The following is a 16,387-nucleotide window of genomic DNA, read 5'->3' on the forward strand; positions in this document are numbered from 1 at the left end:
CTTGACGTATGGCCCTCCTAGCCCCCCCCATGTTTGGCCATGTGATGTATTCATTCGGTGATTGGTGGAGGTTACCCAGCCCCATTACACGTGACCCTGTTCCCCGATCACCTGATTGGACTCTCGTGCTATAGGATATTATGTGTCAACAGTTACCATGACGACACAGATACTTCCTTTAGCTGCACATCGCCAGTAAACGAGTAACATATAGCTAACCAGTATAAGGACGGATCGCCATTAGACATCACCATCCCTGCCTGCTAGGATCTATGGAGACATAACACATATGGGAACAAGTCTTTCCAGGTGATGATTTCCTATACTTTATACAGTAATGACAATGCATGGCTGTTTTTACCACATCAGTGTTGGATGCAGTCATGCATAGACTTTATTTGTCTACTGGCCCCTCTTGGAGATCTTAGGAGGTCTAGATTAACATATGTGATCCATTTATGATTATGACTGTTTACTAAGTGTTTACCGTCATCAAACCTAATGTAACTGTTTTCATTAGTAAGAGGGTTATACTTCGGATGATATCCGTATGTAGTCACTATGTTTGAACATGTTTATCCTTATTTGATCAGACTGTTCATTTTATTTGTTTATGGGTTGTCTGAGACAACAGCCTCCGCCCCCCTGTAGGCGGAGCCCCCGCCCCTTTGTAGGCGGATTTGTTTTAGACACCCTATATATTTGTTAGCAATGTGGTGGGTCCCAACATGCCCCTGTTGAAGACATATGTGTCGAAACGCGTCGGGCTAGTTGTTGGCACCCCACATTGCTTTTACTTTAAATTTTACCTTATTGCTTTGTGATCACTAAGTCATTTGTTACTCTTTTGACTTTTAATAAATTACTATTTTTTATCGCCTGACCCGCACCATGTGGAGCTTTTTCTTTCTTTTTTCTTTTTTGGTCTAAACCCTTTAAATATCTTCCATTTGGGGTATTTGGAGTATCGGAGTGCAGTGAGCTATACCTGAGTTGGATTTCTTAACCATTCCGAAGTTCCATCGGTGAGATTCATCATTTGGATATACGGTCTTTTGAAGTCTCTCCACCAGGCTGATGAACCCACTTTGATCCACTCCTCGGTCCCAGATTGTGACCCCAAGCCTTATTGACTCAACCGTCATATGACTGTGTGAGTCCAACAGATCTGGTAAGAAGTATCCATCTATTCTTTCCCAATGTTTCCAGACAAGCTGTCGTACATGGACATGTCCGTTTAATGAGATTTGCCTCGTATTGTGATACGGTCTGACTACCATTGTGCCGGTCCTTCCACGGAAGCCTACATCCATTTCTTTGGACTTTATTTTGTTTATTTACACATCTATATGTTCTTTGTTATAGGAGCATTCCTTCAACATATTTTTCACCTTAGAAGCGCTACACTATTTTTTATTTCTGTTTTTTAAAGGTATTTGACTGACTCTGCGATTTTTATTTTTTGCGATATAAACGTAAAAAGACCGCAAATTTTGAAAAAAAATGATATTTTCTACTTTTTGTTATTAGAAAAATCCAATAAACTCAATTTTAGTCATACATTTAGGCCAAAATGTATTCAGCCACATGTCTTTGGTAAAAAAAAGTCAATAACTGTATATTTATTGGTTTGCGCAAAAGTTGTCACATCTACAAACTAAGGTACGTTTTCTGGAATTTACGCAGCTTTTAGTTTATGACTGCCTATCTCATTTCTTGAGGTGCTAAAATGGCAGGGCAGTACAAACCCCCCCCAAATGACCCCATTTTGGAAAGTAGACACCCTAAGGAAATTGATAAGAGGCATGTTGAGCCCATTGAATATTTTATTTTTTTGCCTCAAGCGATTGAATAATGACAAAAAAAAATTTTTTTTTTTTTTACACAAAGTTGTCACTAAATGATATATTGCTCACACATGCCATGGTTATATGTGGAATTGTACCCCAAAATACATTCTGCTGCTTCTCCTGAGTACGGGGATACCACCTGTGGTTGACTTTTTGGAAGCCTAGCCGCGTACGGGGCCCCGAAAACCAAGCACCGCCTTCAGGATTTCTAAGGGCATACATTTGTAATTTCACTCCTCACTACCTATCACAGTTTTGAAGGCCATAAAATGCCAAGATGGCACAAAACCCCCACAAATAACCCCATTTTAGAAAGTAGACACCCCAAGCAATTTGCTGAGAGGCATGTTGAGTCCATGGAATATTTTATATTTTGCCACAAGTTGCGGGAATATTACAAACTTTTTTTTTTTTTTTCACAAAGTTGTCACTAAATGATATATTGCTCACACATGCCATGGGCATATGTGAAATGACACCCCAAAATAAATTCTGCTGCTTCTCCTGAGTACGGGGATACCACATGTGTGGGATTTTTTGGGAGCCTAGCCGCGTACGGGGCCCCGAAAACCTAAATTTTTGATTTTACTCCTCACTACCTATCGCAGTTTTGAAGGCCATAAAATGCCAAGATGGCACAAACCCCCCCCCCCCCAAATGACCCCATTTTGGAAAGTAGACACCCCTAAATTTAGGGGTACTCTAGTGAGACTCACAGGTAAAAAAGCACCTAGGCTGTCAGCGACTGTATCAAAACACTCCATATTGTAGTGATGCACCGAAATTTCGGCCGCCGAAACATATCTGCCGAAAATGCCCTTTTCGGCAATTTGCCGAAAGAGAAAAACGGCCGATAATGGAGCCGAAAATGGGGCGTGGCCTGGGTGGGGGGCCCTGGTGACGCTCATCATGGGGGGTGTATAGCGCAGGAGAGCCGCCTCCGCCGCCTGTTTGATCACAGCGCCGGGAACATCACAGCTTTCATTTCAATAGCTGTGTGTTCCCGACCGTGCGCCGTCACACGCAGCCCCTCCCCCTTGTCCGGGCACTTAGATAGACAGATCATCCGCAGGATTGGACGGATGATCTGTCTATAAAAGTGCCCGGACAATGGGGAGGGGCTGCGTGTGACGGCGCGCGGCCGGGAACACACAGCTATTGAAATGAAAGCTGTGATGTTCCCGGCGCTGTGATCAAACAGGCGGCGGAGACGGCTCTCTTCCCTACACAGGCTGCAACAAAGGGGGGGGACACACTGGACGCAAAAGGGGGGACACACTGGACGCAAAAGGGGACGCAAGGGGACACACTGGACGCAAAAGGGGACGCAATGGGGGACACACTGGACGCAAAAGGGGACGCAATGGGGGACACACTGGACGCAAAAGGGGACGCAATGGGGGACACACTGGACGCAAAAGGGGACGCAATGGGGGACACACTGGACGCAAAAGGGGACGCAATGGGGGACACACTGGACGCAAAAGGGGACGCAATGGGAGACACACTGGACGCAAAAGGGGACGCAATGGGGGACACACTGGAAGCAAAAGGGGACGCAATGGGGGACACACTGGACGCAAAAGGGGACGCAATGGGGGACACACTGGACGCAAAAGGGGACGCAATGGGGGACACACTGGACGCAAAAGGGGACGCAATGGGGTACACACTGGACGCAATGGGGGACACACTGGACGCAATGGGGGACACACTGGACGCAATGGGGGACACACTGGACGCAAAAGGGGACGCAATGGGGGACACACTGGACGCAAAAGGGGACGCAATGGGGACACACTGGACTGGCCTGCAATGGGGGACACTGGCCTGCAATGGGGGACGCCTCCTGTACCATGTCCCCAGTCTCTCACCACCTCCTGTACCATGTCCCCAGTCTCTCACCACCTCCTGTACCATGTCCCCAGTCTCTCACCACCTCCTGTACCATGTCCCCAGTCTCTCACCACCTCCTGTACCATGTCCCCAGTCTCTCACCACCTCCTGTACCATTTCCCCAGTCTCTGACCACCTCCTGTACCATGTCCCCAGTCTCTGACCACCTCCTGTACCATGTCCCCAGTCTCTGACCACCTCCTGTACCATGTCCCCAGTCTCTGACCACCTCCTGTACCATGTCCCCAGTCTCTCACCACCTCCTGTACCATGTCCCCAGTCTCTCACCACCTCCTGTACCATGTCCCCAGTCTCTCACCACCTCCTGTACCATGTCCCCAGTCTCTCACCACCTCCTGTACCATGTCCCCAGTCTCTCAAAACCTCCTGTACCATGTCCCCAGTCTCTCACCACCTCCTGTACCATGTCCCCAGTCTCTCACCACCTCCTGTACCATGTCCCCAGTCTCTCACCACCTCCTGTACCATGTCCCCAGTCTCTCACCACCTCCTGTACCATGTCCCCAGTCTCTCACCACCTCCTGTACCATGTCCCCAGTCTCTGACCACCTCCTGTACCATGTCCCCAGTCTCTGACCACCTCCTGTACCATGTCCCCAGTCTCTGACCACCTCCTGTACCATGTCCCCAGTCTCTGACCACCTCCTGTACCATGTCCCCAGTCTCTGACCACCTCCTGTACCATGTCCCCAGTCTCTGACCACCTCCTGTACCATGTCCCCCGTCTCTGACCACCTCCTGTACCATGTCCCCAGTCTCTGACCACCTCCTGTACCATGTCCCCAGTCTCTGACCACCTCCTGTACCATGTCCCCAGTCTCTGACCACCTCCTGTACCATGTCCCCAGTCTCTGACCACCTCCTGTACCATGTCCCCAGTCTCTGACCACCTCCTGTACCATGTCCCCAGTCTCTGACCACCTCCTGTACCATGTCCCCAGTCTCTGACCACCTCCTGTACCATGTCCCCAGTCTCTGACCACCTCCTGTACCATGTCCTCAGTCTCTGACCACCTCCTGTACCATGTCCCCAGTCTCTGACCACCTCCTGTACCATGTCCCCAGTCTCTGACCACCTCCTGTACCATGTCCCCAGTCTCTGACCACCTCCTGTACCATGTCCCCAGTCTCTGACCACCTCCTGTACCATGTCCCCAGTCTCTGACCACCTCCTGTACCATGTCCCCAGTCTCTGACCACCTCCTGTACCATGTCCCCAGTCTCTGACCACCTCCTGTACCATGTCCCCAGTCTCTGACCACCTCCTGTACCATGTCCCCAGTCTCTGACCACCTCCTGTACCATGTCCCCAGTCTCTGACCACCTCCTGTACCATGTCCCCAGTCTCTGACCATCTCCTGTACCATGTCCCCAGTCTCTGACCATCTCCTGTACCATGTCCCCAGTCTCTGACCATCTCCTGTACCATGTCCCCAGTCTCTGACCATCTCCTGTACCATGTCCCCAGTCTCTGACCATCTCCTGTACCATGTCCCCAGTCTCTGACCACCTCCTGTACCATGTCACCAGTCTCTGACCACCTCCTGTACCATGTCCCCAGTCTCTGACCACCTCCTGTATAAAAATATTTTTTAAAAACAGTCATTTTCGGTATCGGTGCTGTTTCGGTATCGGTTTCGGTTTTCGGCCTAGTGTATTTTTCATTTTCGGTATCGGTTTCGGCACCAAAAAACCCATTCGGTGCATCCCTACCATATTGGAATTCATGCATCTGACGTCCTGCAGGGGGCCAGGTGCATTGATATGGGGGGCGGCAGCATGGATGGGGGGGAGGTACCGGTGTGACCTTAATGGACGGGCCGGCAAATGCAATACACACCAAGATTCAAGTAAGAATACATATGCCTCTAGTCAATTCAGCTTTAATAAGGCAGTGGAAAGAGTAGCAGTGATTTGCAATGGCAACCAATTTTCATTTTATTGAAGACAGATTGAAGAAGGATTCTAATATTTGCCATGGGTTTCTAGACTTTACATACGGCCATTTGTAATACTGAGCAAACCCAGTCGGATGAAGGATGTGCAATATTCAGAGCGATCTCGAACAGGCCAGCCCTATGCCTCACATGACCCCCATACACCCAATCACAGGGCACCAGACACTTAACATGGTGGCCAGAGCATGGGGGACACAGGAATTTGAAATTAGGAAGAGGCAGCCAGTGACACATACTGGCGCCCCCCTAAATGGCACCCCTCACGTTATGCCAGTGACTCTACCTGTTCGATGTTTAATTTATTTTATATGATGGAGGATATAACGGATGGAGCTCAGACACACAGAGGCGCAGGAACACCAAAATACCAATTGGTTGGGAACAGAGTCAGGGCTTATGGCAGGAAGACTGTTGGAGCATGCAACACATGTATGAAGCCAGGGTCTCACTCAGCCTACCAGGGTTTACTCATGTCTAAAAGATATTTTAAAGTGGTTGTAAACCTCAGACATGAAATATGAACAAGGCATATATGCCTCTATAGTGTGTACTTGTCTCTATTAAAAGCGCTAAGTGTCATTTCTGTCTGCTGCTTTGTTCCTCTGCTATCAGCATGAATCATGTCTGACAAGTTTTGGATCTGCAGCTGATTGACAGACTCAGCTCTGTTCCTGTTAGCTGTGTGAAGGGGGGCGTGTCTCTTCCCTCCAATCAGTTCTCAGAAATCTCACTGAGCTCTGCAGAGTATAATTTTAGCTCTCCGCCCCCTCTTTTCTGAACTCTCAGACAAGCTTATAGGACTTTCAATGGATGTAGAGAAGAGGAAGCTGCAGATAAACAGGTACAACTTATGTAGAATGATTTGTTTCACCTCTGTGTATCACCCGAGGCCAGTCACTTCACTGGGTATACTAAAGGGTTTACAACCACTTTAAAGCTTATGGAAAACATATCATGTGATTTGGAGATTACATGTAGCTAGCTCCCTATTGCTCCCAGTGCCTGAAAAGAGTAAAGAGGGAGCAAGGGAAGGTGCTGTAAGTATATACTCAGATGGTCTGGCATTAAAGTGAACCTGTCCCTTTGCCTTGCATGTGCAAAGTACATCTTCACTTTAAACGTTCTCTAAGATTAACCCTGACAAATATTCTTTTTCCTCCCAAGCACATAATCATTTTATTTACCTTGTACAAACTTTAGACTAAAACTGATTTCATTTTAAGCTTTTATGCCGACTTTTAAATCTTACATAATGTGCAGCTGAACAGTCAAGATACTGAGACAGCCGCATATATTTCCATTTTAATTCATGTAATGATCTGAGCATAATTGCAGCAATCATTTGGGGGGGACGCTGCTTATATTTAAAAAAAAAAAAGAAAAAGCTTCTTCTTTATGAGACAAAAATCTGTAGTGTGATGGATTTTCTTAAATTTCACGCAGGTTTGTGGCCGAAAAGATGGGCGGTGCTATAGAGAAGGAACGCCTGCATGAATTCAGCTGGGAGCTCCATATCAGTGAACTTAAATTTGAGCTGCAGAGCAATGTCATTCCCATTGGGAAGATTAAGAAAGGGATATTCTATCACCGAGCACTGCTCTACAAGGTATGCTCTGAGAGATATGTATTTTTAAAGGGTTTTGAAAAAAGTTTGTGATTTCAAAAGTTGTTTCAATCTTTATAAATCTGTAGTTTTTCTTAAACAATACCAGGTGATCATGTCATGTAGGTGGTGCTTTCAGTTATAGGGTGATACCTGTCTCCCAGCTGTTTTCTTGTGTTGTCACTTTGTCACTTGTACCCTGGTAAAGAATAAATGCTGCCATGCTGACACACATTGTGCAGGCATGGTGACCCCCCATTTTCACTATTAGGAAGGTGGTCCAGAGCATTGATTTGCTGGGGTGAGTGCATGTAGACCAGAAGTGGCCGAAGGAGTCTGGATGAGATCTGCAGCACTGAGATGCACAAAGAAATAAAACGCATTTTATGGGGAAATAAACAGCAGTTGTTAATAATACTAAGTGCTTTAGCAAATTAATGTCATCTAGTTAGGGTTTAGATCTGAAGCCCAACTGCAATAAAATTATTTTTTTAAATGATTATCTTCCAAGCATTAAAAAGAGGTTTGTCTGCAATGCTTACCAGCGCTTCAGCATTGTCCACTGCAGTAATTATTTTCTGCCACTAGAGGTCACCAATGTTCTGCATCATGTAACCCACTCCCTGTGATTATAGGGTGTCATGCACACTTCCTCTGTGTGGATGACACCACAGCATTTGCATTTATAGTATATGGATGCTGAGAATCGTGCAAAAATCATTGTATCATTAAAGACTGAAAGAAGTACAGCCAAAGCTTGTTTGGCTGTACTTCTCCTGTGGATCACAAGAGTGCAGTTCGTTCTGCAGTCCTGTGACCCGTTTTCAGCAGACAGTGGGCTGAAACCCGCTGTTGGTTGATGTCAGAGAGCTGGTCTGGGCTCAGGCAAGATTGCAACAATGAAGTCGGGATCTGCCCACATGCCTGGACCACCACACGGCTCAGCCTCTCAGCAAGCCGCTTAGAGCCTGAGCCACCTGCTCCTGCCCTCTCCACAGAGCAGTGCTTCAGTGAGCGAGGGGGGCAAAGCAGAGAGTGGTGATTGGCAGTCAGCAGCTCTCTGCTCAGGGAGCCCTGAGAACCGAACGATCAGTGGTATTTGATCGCTCGGTTCTCAGTCTTAGAGCCGGCGGGGGGGAGGACATATGCAGCATCGAAGCGATGCTGCATCCAGCCAGGTAAGTATGATTCTGCAAAATGGGGATACTTCTCTTTTAATAGAAAGCTACAGAATTGCAGACATGGAACAGGAGATTGTCAGAGAGATTGTCAAAGACCATAGGCATGCTACAAGAGACGGTCAAAAATTGCAGATATGGTACATGTCTGGTCCTTTTTGGGGCTTTAAACAGTTAATTTGAAACAAAATATTGCTGTATTCTAATTATAAAACTCAGGGGTCTCTTGTTGAATGGGTATGAAAAATTCTTTGTTGCTTTGGTTTTTATAACTTGATAGATTAGATTAATTGAAACATGTGAAGAGAGATATAACTATATAGTGTTACGTTTTCCAAAGTTGCAACATAAGGAAATGCCGACCGTTGACATAGACTGTGAACCTTTCCAACTCTTCACTTGGTAATCTACTGTATCTCTGTCTGAGAGTTATTTATAGAAAAGAATGATACATATATATATATATCCGGTAGTGTAGAACATTTTATCTACAAACTTTATCTTCCACCACTATGACTAAAAAATGGGGGGGGGGGGGGCACTCGATTTGGAGGAGGAGCCAGGAGCACCACCGGGGGACCCCAGAAAAGGACCGCTCTGTGCATAACCCTTGCACAGAGGAGGTAAGTAAAACATGTTTTTTATTTATTTGTTTTTAAAAAACAAACCTTTACAATCACTTTATCTTGTTTCAAACTAGAGTTGCACGATTTTGGATACAATGAGAATCACAATTTTTTCTTTTGTAAATATTACAATTCTCTCAAGATTCTCAGGGCGTTACATTATCTTTCACATTATACTAAAAAATTTGGCTAGCTTTACTGTTTATTTATTTTTTATTAATTGAAGTGTATTTCTTCACCCAAAAAGACAGCTGCGCAAATACAGTGTGACATAAAATACTGCAACAACTGCCATTTTATTCTCTAGGGTCTCTGCTAAAAAATATATATATAATGTTTGGGGGTTCTAAGTAATTTTCTAGGAAAAATACTGATTTTAACTTGTAAGTGTCAGAAAAAGGCTTAATCTTGTGGAAAGTGGAGTTCCAGCCATTTCTGTGTTTATTAAAAGTCAGCAGCTACAAAAACTGTAGCTACTGACTTATAATAAACAGACACTCACCTGTCCCAGGATCCAGCGATGAGGCCGCCCGGAGCCTTGGTTCTCTCCCCTGCCTCTCCACGGCCCCCGGCATGACTAGTGTGGGTACTCGGCTGTGACAGCTTGTGGCTTCACAGCCAGGTGCGTGCTGTGTGTCCTGAATGGCCAGGCAATCTTCTGTGATGTGTACCAGAAGATTGCAGGGAGGGAGGGCAGGAGAACTTCCGCTCGAGCCGCCTAGGCGGTCCAACAGAAGTGGGAGCTGGGTATCGGTCAAAACTAGGTACCCACACTCCCCCCAAAAAAATGACATGCAAAATGTGGCATGTCAGGGGGTCAGGAGTCCTTAAAGTGGAACTTCCACTTTTGGGTGGAACTCTGCTTTAAGTGGTTAAACTGACCTCATTTGCAGACCAAAGTTTATCCCTTTGATTTCTAAAAGAACAGTGTTTCTTTTTATCTCTCTCAGCGCATGTTGATATACACTGCTGGCTGGTTTTTGTTTTTTTTTGACAGCTGTGAGCAGAGAACGGCTCTGCACTTGTTATATGAATCGTGGAAATGCTGAATTAAGATTGTGAGGGCGGTTTATTCGAGATTGCGTTTTTTTAACGATTAATCGTGCAGCTCTAGTTCAAACCATGAATTGCACAGGAACACGCTGTGCATTCCTGTGTGATTAACATGCAATCCAGGTGCAGTGCAATTTCAGGCCATTCATTTAAAGGGGCTGTAATCACACCAGATCACAGCACAAATGTGCATACAACTGTACTATGCAATCTGGTGCAGACAAATACACCTCCTTTGTCAGCTACATTTAGGGTGTCTTTAGCATTGCACTGACACCCGCTGTAGATCACAAATGCAGTACATTTTGTATGTGGTGCGGGAAATGCATAGCTTTCCCGCACAACATTCTGATATGATTTCACCCTTACAAATCATTTTTTCAACTTTTGTGCTCCCTGCAGCCCCTTTAAAATTGCTTTAGCCACATTTGATATTTCTCTCAGCAAGATCCATTATAAAAGAGCATTGGAAAAATCATTAAGCGAGAGAGGGGATAGATGACACCACAAAGTAAGATTGTGTGTATTTAACTACATAAATTCAGTCTAAAGAAAACATTCCTTTACTGGCCTGAGTAAGCACTGAGGAAAGGGAAACACAGACTACTGTCTGCAGGGGCCCCTGAGAGCCACATAAAGGGACGCAAGGCTATAATGTGGGTTTCCTAGGCTGTAATGGACAGTGTTAATATTGCTTGTACTCCACAGTATAATGTTCATGTTTTCTAGGCTGTAGCAGACAGAATTGGCATTGCTTGTGCTGTGGAACGTGGTGACTATGGTCGTGCTTGGAATGAAGTCAAGTTGCTCAGCGACTCGCTAAGACCAGGAACAAGAGCTCCTCCAGAGAGTTACATTGTAGATCTCATGCATGAACCAGGCCGCCTGATGAAGAAAGCAACTGTGGAAGCCGAGAGCTATCGGCAGATATGAGAATTATATCCACCTAAATGTTCAGGATTTCTCCTTTTTATTTTCTTGAATTTCCATTATTTAATTGGACATCTGTTGAAAATATATACATTTCCTGTAATAAAAAAAAAAATAAATAAAAAAAAAAAAATATATATATATATATATATATATATATATATATATATATATATATATATAGATAGATAGATAGATAGATAGATAGATAGATATATCATATAGAGCCAGTGTACAGGGTATGTGAATTATGTACTTTATTTCAGGGATTTATATAAATGTATCTCTTTGAGTTCTTCAAAAGTGACAGCACAAAACCTCCATAGTGCAAAGCTAATTGTAAACAAAACATTTGTTCTTAATTGTGATAGCTAATGATGACACTGAATTTAAAGGAGAAGTGTAGGATTAAAAAAAAACATCATATGTACTCACCCCCATGCTGCAGCTGTCCCTCACTGGTGGCCAACATAACCACCAAGCTCTTAGCTTTTGGTCTGCTCCAAGCAGCGACCAGTGACTGTCAGTCACCCCTCTCCACTACTTCAGCGCTCACTATAATGCCAGGCTGGGAGGAAGCGAGTGTGGTTGGCTCTGTCTCTAAGCCCATGTTTACATTGGGCCGATTTTACATGCCATTTAACATGTCAAATCACATGCCAAATCAGACTGGCACTGTCTGAATCGGTGGGACGCCGACTTTGCGGCGCAGCACTGATTACCTAAAGTAGTTCCTGCACTACTTTTGGCGACTTTGGCCCGATTTCAACAGACATTGCAGGAACCCGCACAGATTTCTGTCAGATTGCCCCCAAAGTCAGACTAAAATGTCGGTTGTAAATTGTGTGAGTTCTGCTTAACCGTGGGCTCAGCCACATTCTGAAAGGAGGAGCCAGCTGTCAATCAGGCAGCCTTGTGGATCCTGACAATACTGTTGGGATTCTTTGTAAGCCTGGCACAACTCTGCTTTGTCAGCTCATAGCTGATAGCTCATAGCTGGCAATAGCATGCTATCAGATGACTTAATGTCACAAAAGAAAAGTATCTCCTGTGACCCTAAAGAGAAGTAAAAATAAAGTTTTTTGTGTGGACAGATGTCACTATCCCTGTAATCAATATAAATCCATACAAATAAACCTCTGTTAGGACTTTGAAGGCAATAACTTAATTATAAAAAAAAAAGTCATCACTTTTATTGTACACAATTAGCTCAGTATAACAATAAAAAAAAACATGGTACATTTTACAAAAGCAATGTTCCGAACTATATCTGGCTGAACCATGTATACATTCATGTAAGCGGTATATCCATTCCAAACCAGATCAGCCTTATAACATTATAGAAGTGTTATTATTAGTAGTTATTATTCCTCTATTCATAAAAAGTCCTCTTCATGGGTGATCCAACGCATTTCAAATCTTTTGCAAATTCTTCCTTAGGAGTTGGGGTACCTCTCTCAAAATAATTCTGCATATATGATTGTAACTACCATACACAGGACAAAGGGGAACATGTGAGGTTTGAATATGCCATGGGGACTCAGAATTTTGGGTGTTTGTGGCCCAAGTTCATTATGATCGAAATTTGGAAATTCGTAAAATCGAAATTTAAAAGTTCGGAAATTCGAAAATCCAAAGATAAGAACCAAAATCTGAAAATTCGAAATAGTAACTAATAATAACTATTAAATTATAGGTATTGGAATTTCCATTCAAATTTGTCTGTTAGTGAACAAATGCAAATTTATCCGAAGTTACGAATTATCTGAAATAACAAATGCTGCATCTAAAAAAATGGAACGGACCGAATTAATAATAAAAAGTTATTATTGTTATTATTATTTATTTGTTACGTTCCATTTGTTCTGATGCAGCATTTGTTATTTCGGATAATTCATAACATAACATAAATTCGTATTTGTTCACTAACAGACAAATTTGAAAGGATATTCCAATACCTATAATTTAATAGTTAAGTTATTGTTAGTTATTATTTCAGATTTATGAATTTTTGGATTTTTGTTCTTTGAATTTTTCTACTTATTTTAGAATTTTTGGAATTTCAAATATTCCTAAAAATTTGTTAAACGGATTTTCGTTAATTTGGATATTTCCGAATTTGTCAGAACGAATTCAGAACAAAACGAATTGCACATGTGTACTGACCATAGGAACATTTATTTCCTTGAGTATATCTGGCATCCATTCATTCTAGTGTATGTTTGTTACAATCATATGTACAGTTATTTTCAGTGTGGTACACCCTTACCCCTGAGGAAGAATTAGAAAAAAAAAATTGAAACGTGTTGGTTCACCCAGAAAATTTAATTTTAAGAATAGAGGAATAATGATTACATGTTATAAGACTGATCTGGGTTGGAATGGGATTATCACTTACATGAATGTATACATTTGTACATTTTCAGAACAATGTTTTGTAAAACATGCCATGGTTTTTTCTTGTTATACTGAGTTAATTATGATGCATAATAAAAGTGAAGATTTTTAAATAATTTAGTTGATGCCTTCATAATCCCAACAGTTTATTTGTATGGATTTACTCTAACCAAAACAAAAAAAAAATGTTTGCCTGGATGTACACTTTAAATACTTCCCGTCCTTGGTACATTTTTAAACGTCCTCAGATAGGAAGGGTGATATCAATGCAGCTGCCTCTCACCCCCCTCCTGACACAGCCTTAACCAGGCTCTAATGTTCGATCGGAGAGCCTGTGACAATGCGAATGCCGACATCCAATCCTAGACACAGTGAGAGGAATGGATGTTGTTCACTGTGTGACACCAGAAACAGGAAGAGAGGAGGATTACATCACTTCCTGTTTCAGGTCTTTGTTTACCTGGCCTTTACCAGGCAGGGAAGCAGCCAATCAGACTGATCTGTGTCTGATTGGCTGCTTTGGAGTCCAGAGAAGAGATATATATAGTCTAATAGACCCTGGATCACTCCATAAAGAGGACCTGTGATGGCCCATGCTATTACAAGGGATATTGTTATCAATAAGTTGATGAAAAAAAAATTAAAGTTACAGTGTGAAAAAAATATGTAAACAGCGATTGCACCACTCACCGCCACTGTCAGAGTGAGAGTAATCATTTTAGCACCAAACCTCCTGTTACACTCTGGTGTAAACTGGTCATTTGTAAGGCTGGGTTCATACTATTGCGTATTTTTCCGCATCCAATTCGCATGTTAGGAGATTGTGACCGGCTCTCAGTGGAGCCGGCTCACATCTCTGAAGCGGCTCCGGGGCGAATTGCACAGGAGTCCTGTGCGTCTTCTGGTCCATTTCAGGTCCAAATTCAGCCAAAAATTCTGACTGAAATCAGACCTGAAATGGTGAACTGGGACGCACCGGACCCCTGCTGTGAGCCGCTCCGTATGGCAGTGTGAACCCAGCCTCAAGCCTTTTAAAGTGTTGCCTATGGAGATTTTGTAGGTACTGTAATTTGGTGCTGTTCCACCGGTGGAAGCAGTTTTAAAGCGTGACATGTTTGCCATCTATTTACTTAGCATAACATCATCTTTTCTATTGTAGCAAACAACTGAGTATTATATTGTATTTTTATGTTAAAAAAACATTAAAGTGTATTTTTAAAAAAAAATTACATTTGCAAACCGCTGTTCAAATATCACATGAAATAAAAATATGCAATGCCCACCATTTTATTCTCTAGGGCCTCTGCTAAAATGATTATATATATATATATATATATATATATATATATATATATATATATATATATATAATGTTTGGGGGTTCTAAGTCATTTGTAAAAGAGGAATGCCAGAATTGGCACAGCATGTAAGTGGTTAAGGATATAAACACCCGCACGTACTCATAAGTATGTGATAACAAGCAATATGGGACAAGGTCTTGATACTTTTATGTCTGGTCCTTGTTGGGCTTTAAACGGTTAATTTGAAACAAACTATTGCTGTATAACAGGGGGCCAGTTCACTGTCCCTTAGACTGTTGGGGGGGCCGAATCATGGCAGCATGATCTAGTGCACATCAACGCAGCTTGATCAGTGCCCATCAGCGTAGCCTCACCAGTGCCCATCAGCGTAGCCTCACCAGTGCCCATCAGCGCAGCCTCACCAGTGCCCATCAATGCAGCATGATCAGTGCCCATCAGCGCAGCTTCTGCAGTGCATGGGGATTAGAGAGAGATGCGCCACTGGATCAAACAGAGCTGCTGGTAATGATATCCGGTGAACAAACAGCATCATGACAGCCAAGGAACAGACCAGACAGGTCAGGGATAAAGTTGTGGAGAACTTTAAAGCCGGGTTAGGTTATAAAAAAATATCCCAAGCTTTGAACAACTCACAGAGCACTGTTCAATCCATCATCCGAAAATGGAAAGAGTATGGCACAACTGCAAACCTACCAAAACATGGCCGTCCACCTAAACTGACAGGCTGGGCAAGGAGAGCATTAATCAGAGAAGCAGCCAAGAGGCCCATGGTAACTCTGGGGGAGCTGCAGAGATCCACAGCTTGGGTAGAAGAATCTGTCTACAGGACAACTATTAGTCGTGCACTCCACAAATCTGCCCTGTATGGAAGAGTGACAAGAAGAAAGTCATTGTTTAAAGACAGCCATAAGAAATCCTGTTTGCAATTTGCGAGAAGCCATGTGGGGGGCACAGCTAACATGAAGAAGGTGCTCTGGTCAGATGAGACCAAAATTTAACTTTTTGGCCTAAAAGCAAAATGCTATGTGTGGCGAAAAACCAACACTGCACATCACCCTAAACACATCATCCCTACCGTGAAACATGGTGGTGGCAGCATCATGTTATGCGACTGCTTTTCTTCAGCAGGGACAGGGGAGCTGGTCAGAGTTGATGGGAAGATGGATGGAGCCATACAGGGCAATCTTAGAAGAAAACCTGATAGAGTTTTCAAAAGACTTGAAACTGGAGGTGGGGTTCACCTTCCAGCAGGACAACAACCCTAAACATACAGCCAGAGCTACAATGGAATGGTTTAGATCAAAGCATATTCATGTGTTAGAATGGCCCAGTCAAAGTCCAGGCCTAAATCCAATTGAGAATCTGTGGCAAGACTTGAACATTGCTGTTCTCAGACGCTCTCCATCCAATCTGACAGAGCTTGAGTTATTTTGCAAAGAAGAATGGGCAAAAATGTCACTCTCTCTAGATGTGCAAAGCTGGTAGAGACATCCCCAAAAGACTTGCAGCTGTAACTGCAGTGAAAGGTGGTTCTACAAAGTATTGACTCAGAG

General features: G+C 43.5%; 1 protein-coding gene across 2 annotated transcripts in view; it reads left to right on the plus strand.

The window, feature by feature from the left end:
- Positions 1-11,228, plus strand: part of ARMC3 (armadillo repeat containing 3) — a 128,478-nt gene extending 117,250 nt beyond the window's left edge. For both annotated transcript variants that reach the window (XM_077490960.1, XM_077490961.1), the window contains 2 exons: positions 7,169-7,331; positions 10,915-11,228. In XM_077490960.1, the coding sequence (XP_077347086.1) occupies positions 7,169-7,331; positions 10,915-11,118 (367 nt within the window). In that variant the 3' untranslated portion in view covers positions 11,119-11,228. The remainder of the gene's footprint in view (positions 1-7,168; positions 7,332-10,914) is intronic.
- Positions 11,229-16,387: the final 5,159 nt, after the last annotated feature.

Source organism: Lithobates pipiens, unplaced genomic scaffold, assembly GCF_037356315.1.
Source record: "Lithobates pipiens isolate NorthernLeopardFrog02 unplaced genomic scaffold, aLitPip1_a1.2 Scaffold_19, whole genome shotgun sequence".
In the NCBI taxonomy this organism is placed as follows: Eukaryota; Metazoa; Chordata; class Amphibia; order Anura; family Ranidae; genus Lithobates; species Lithobates pipiens.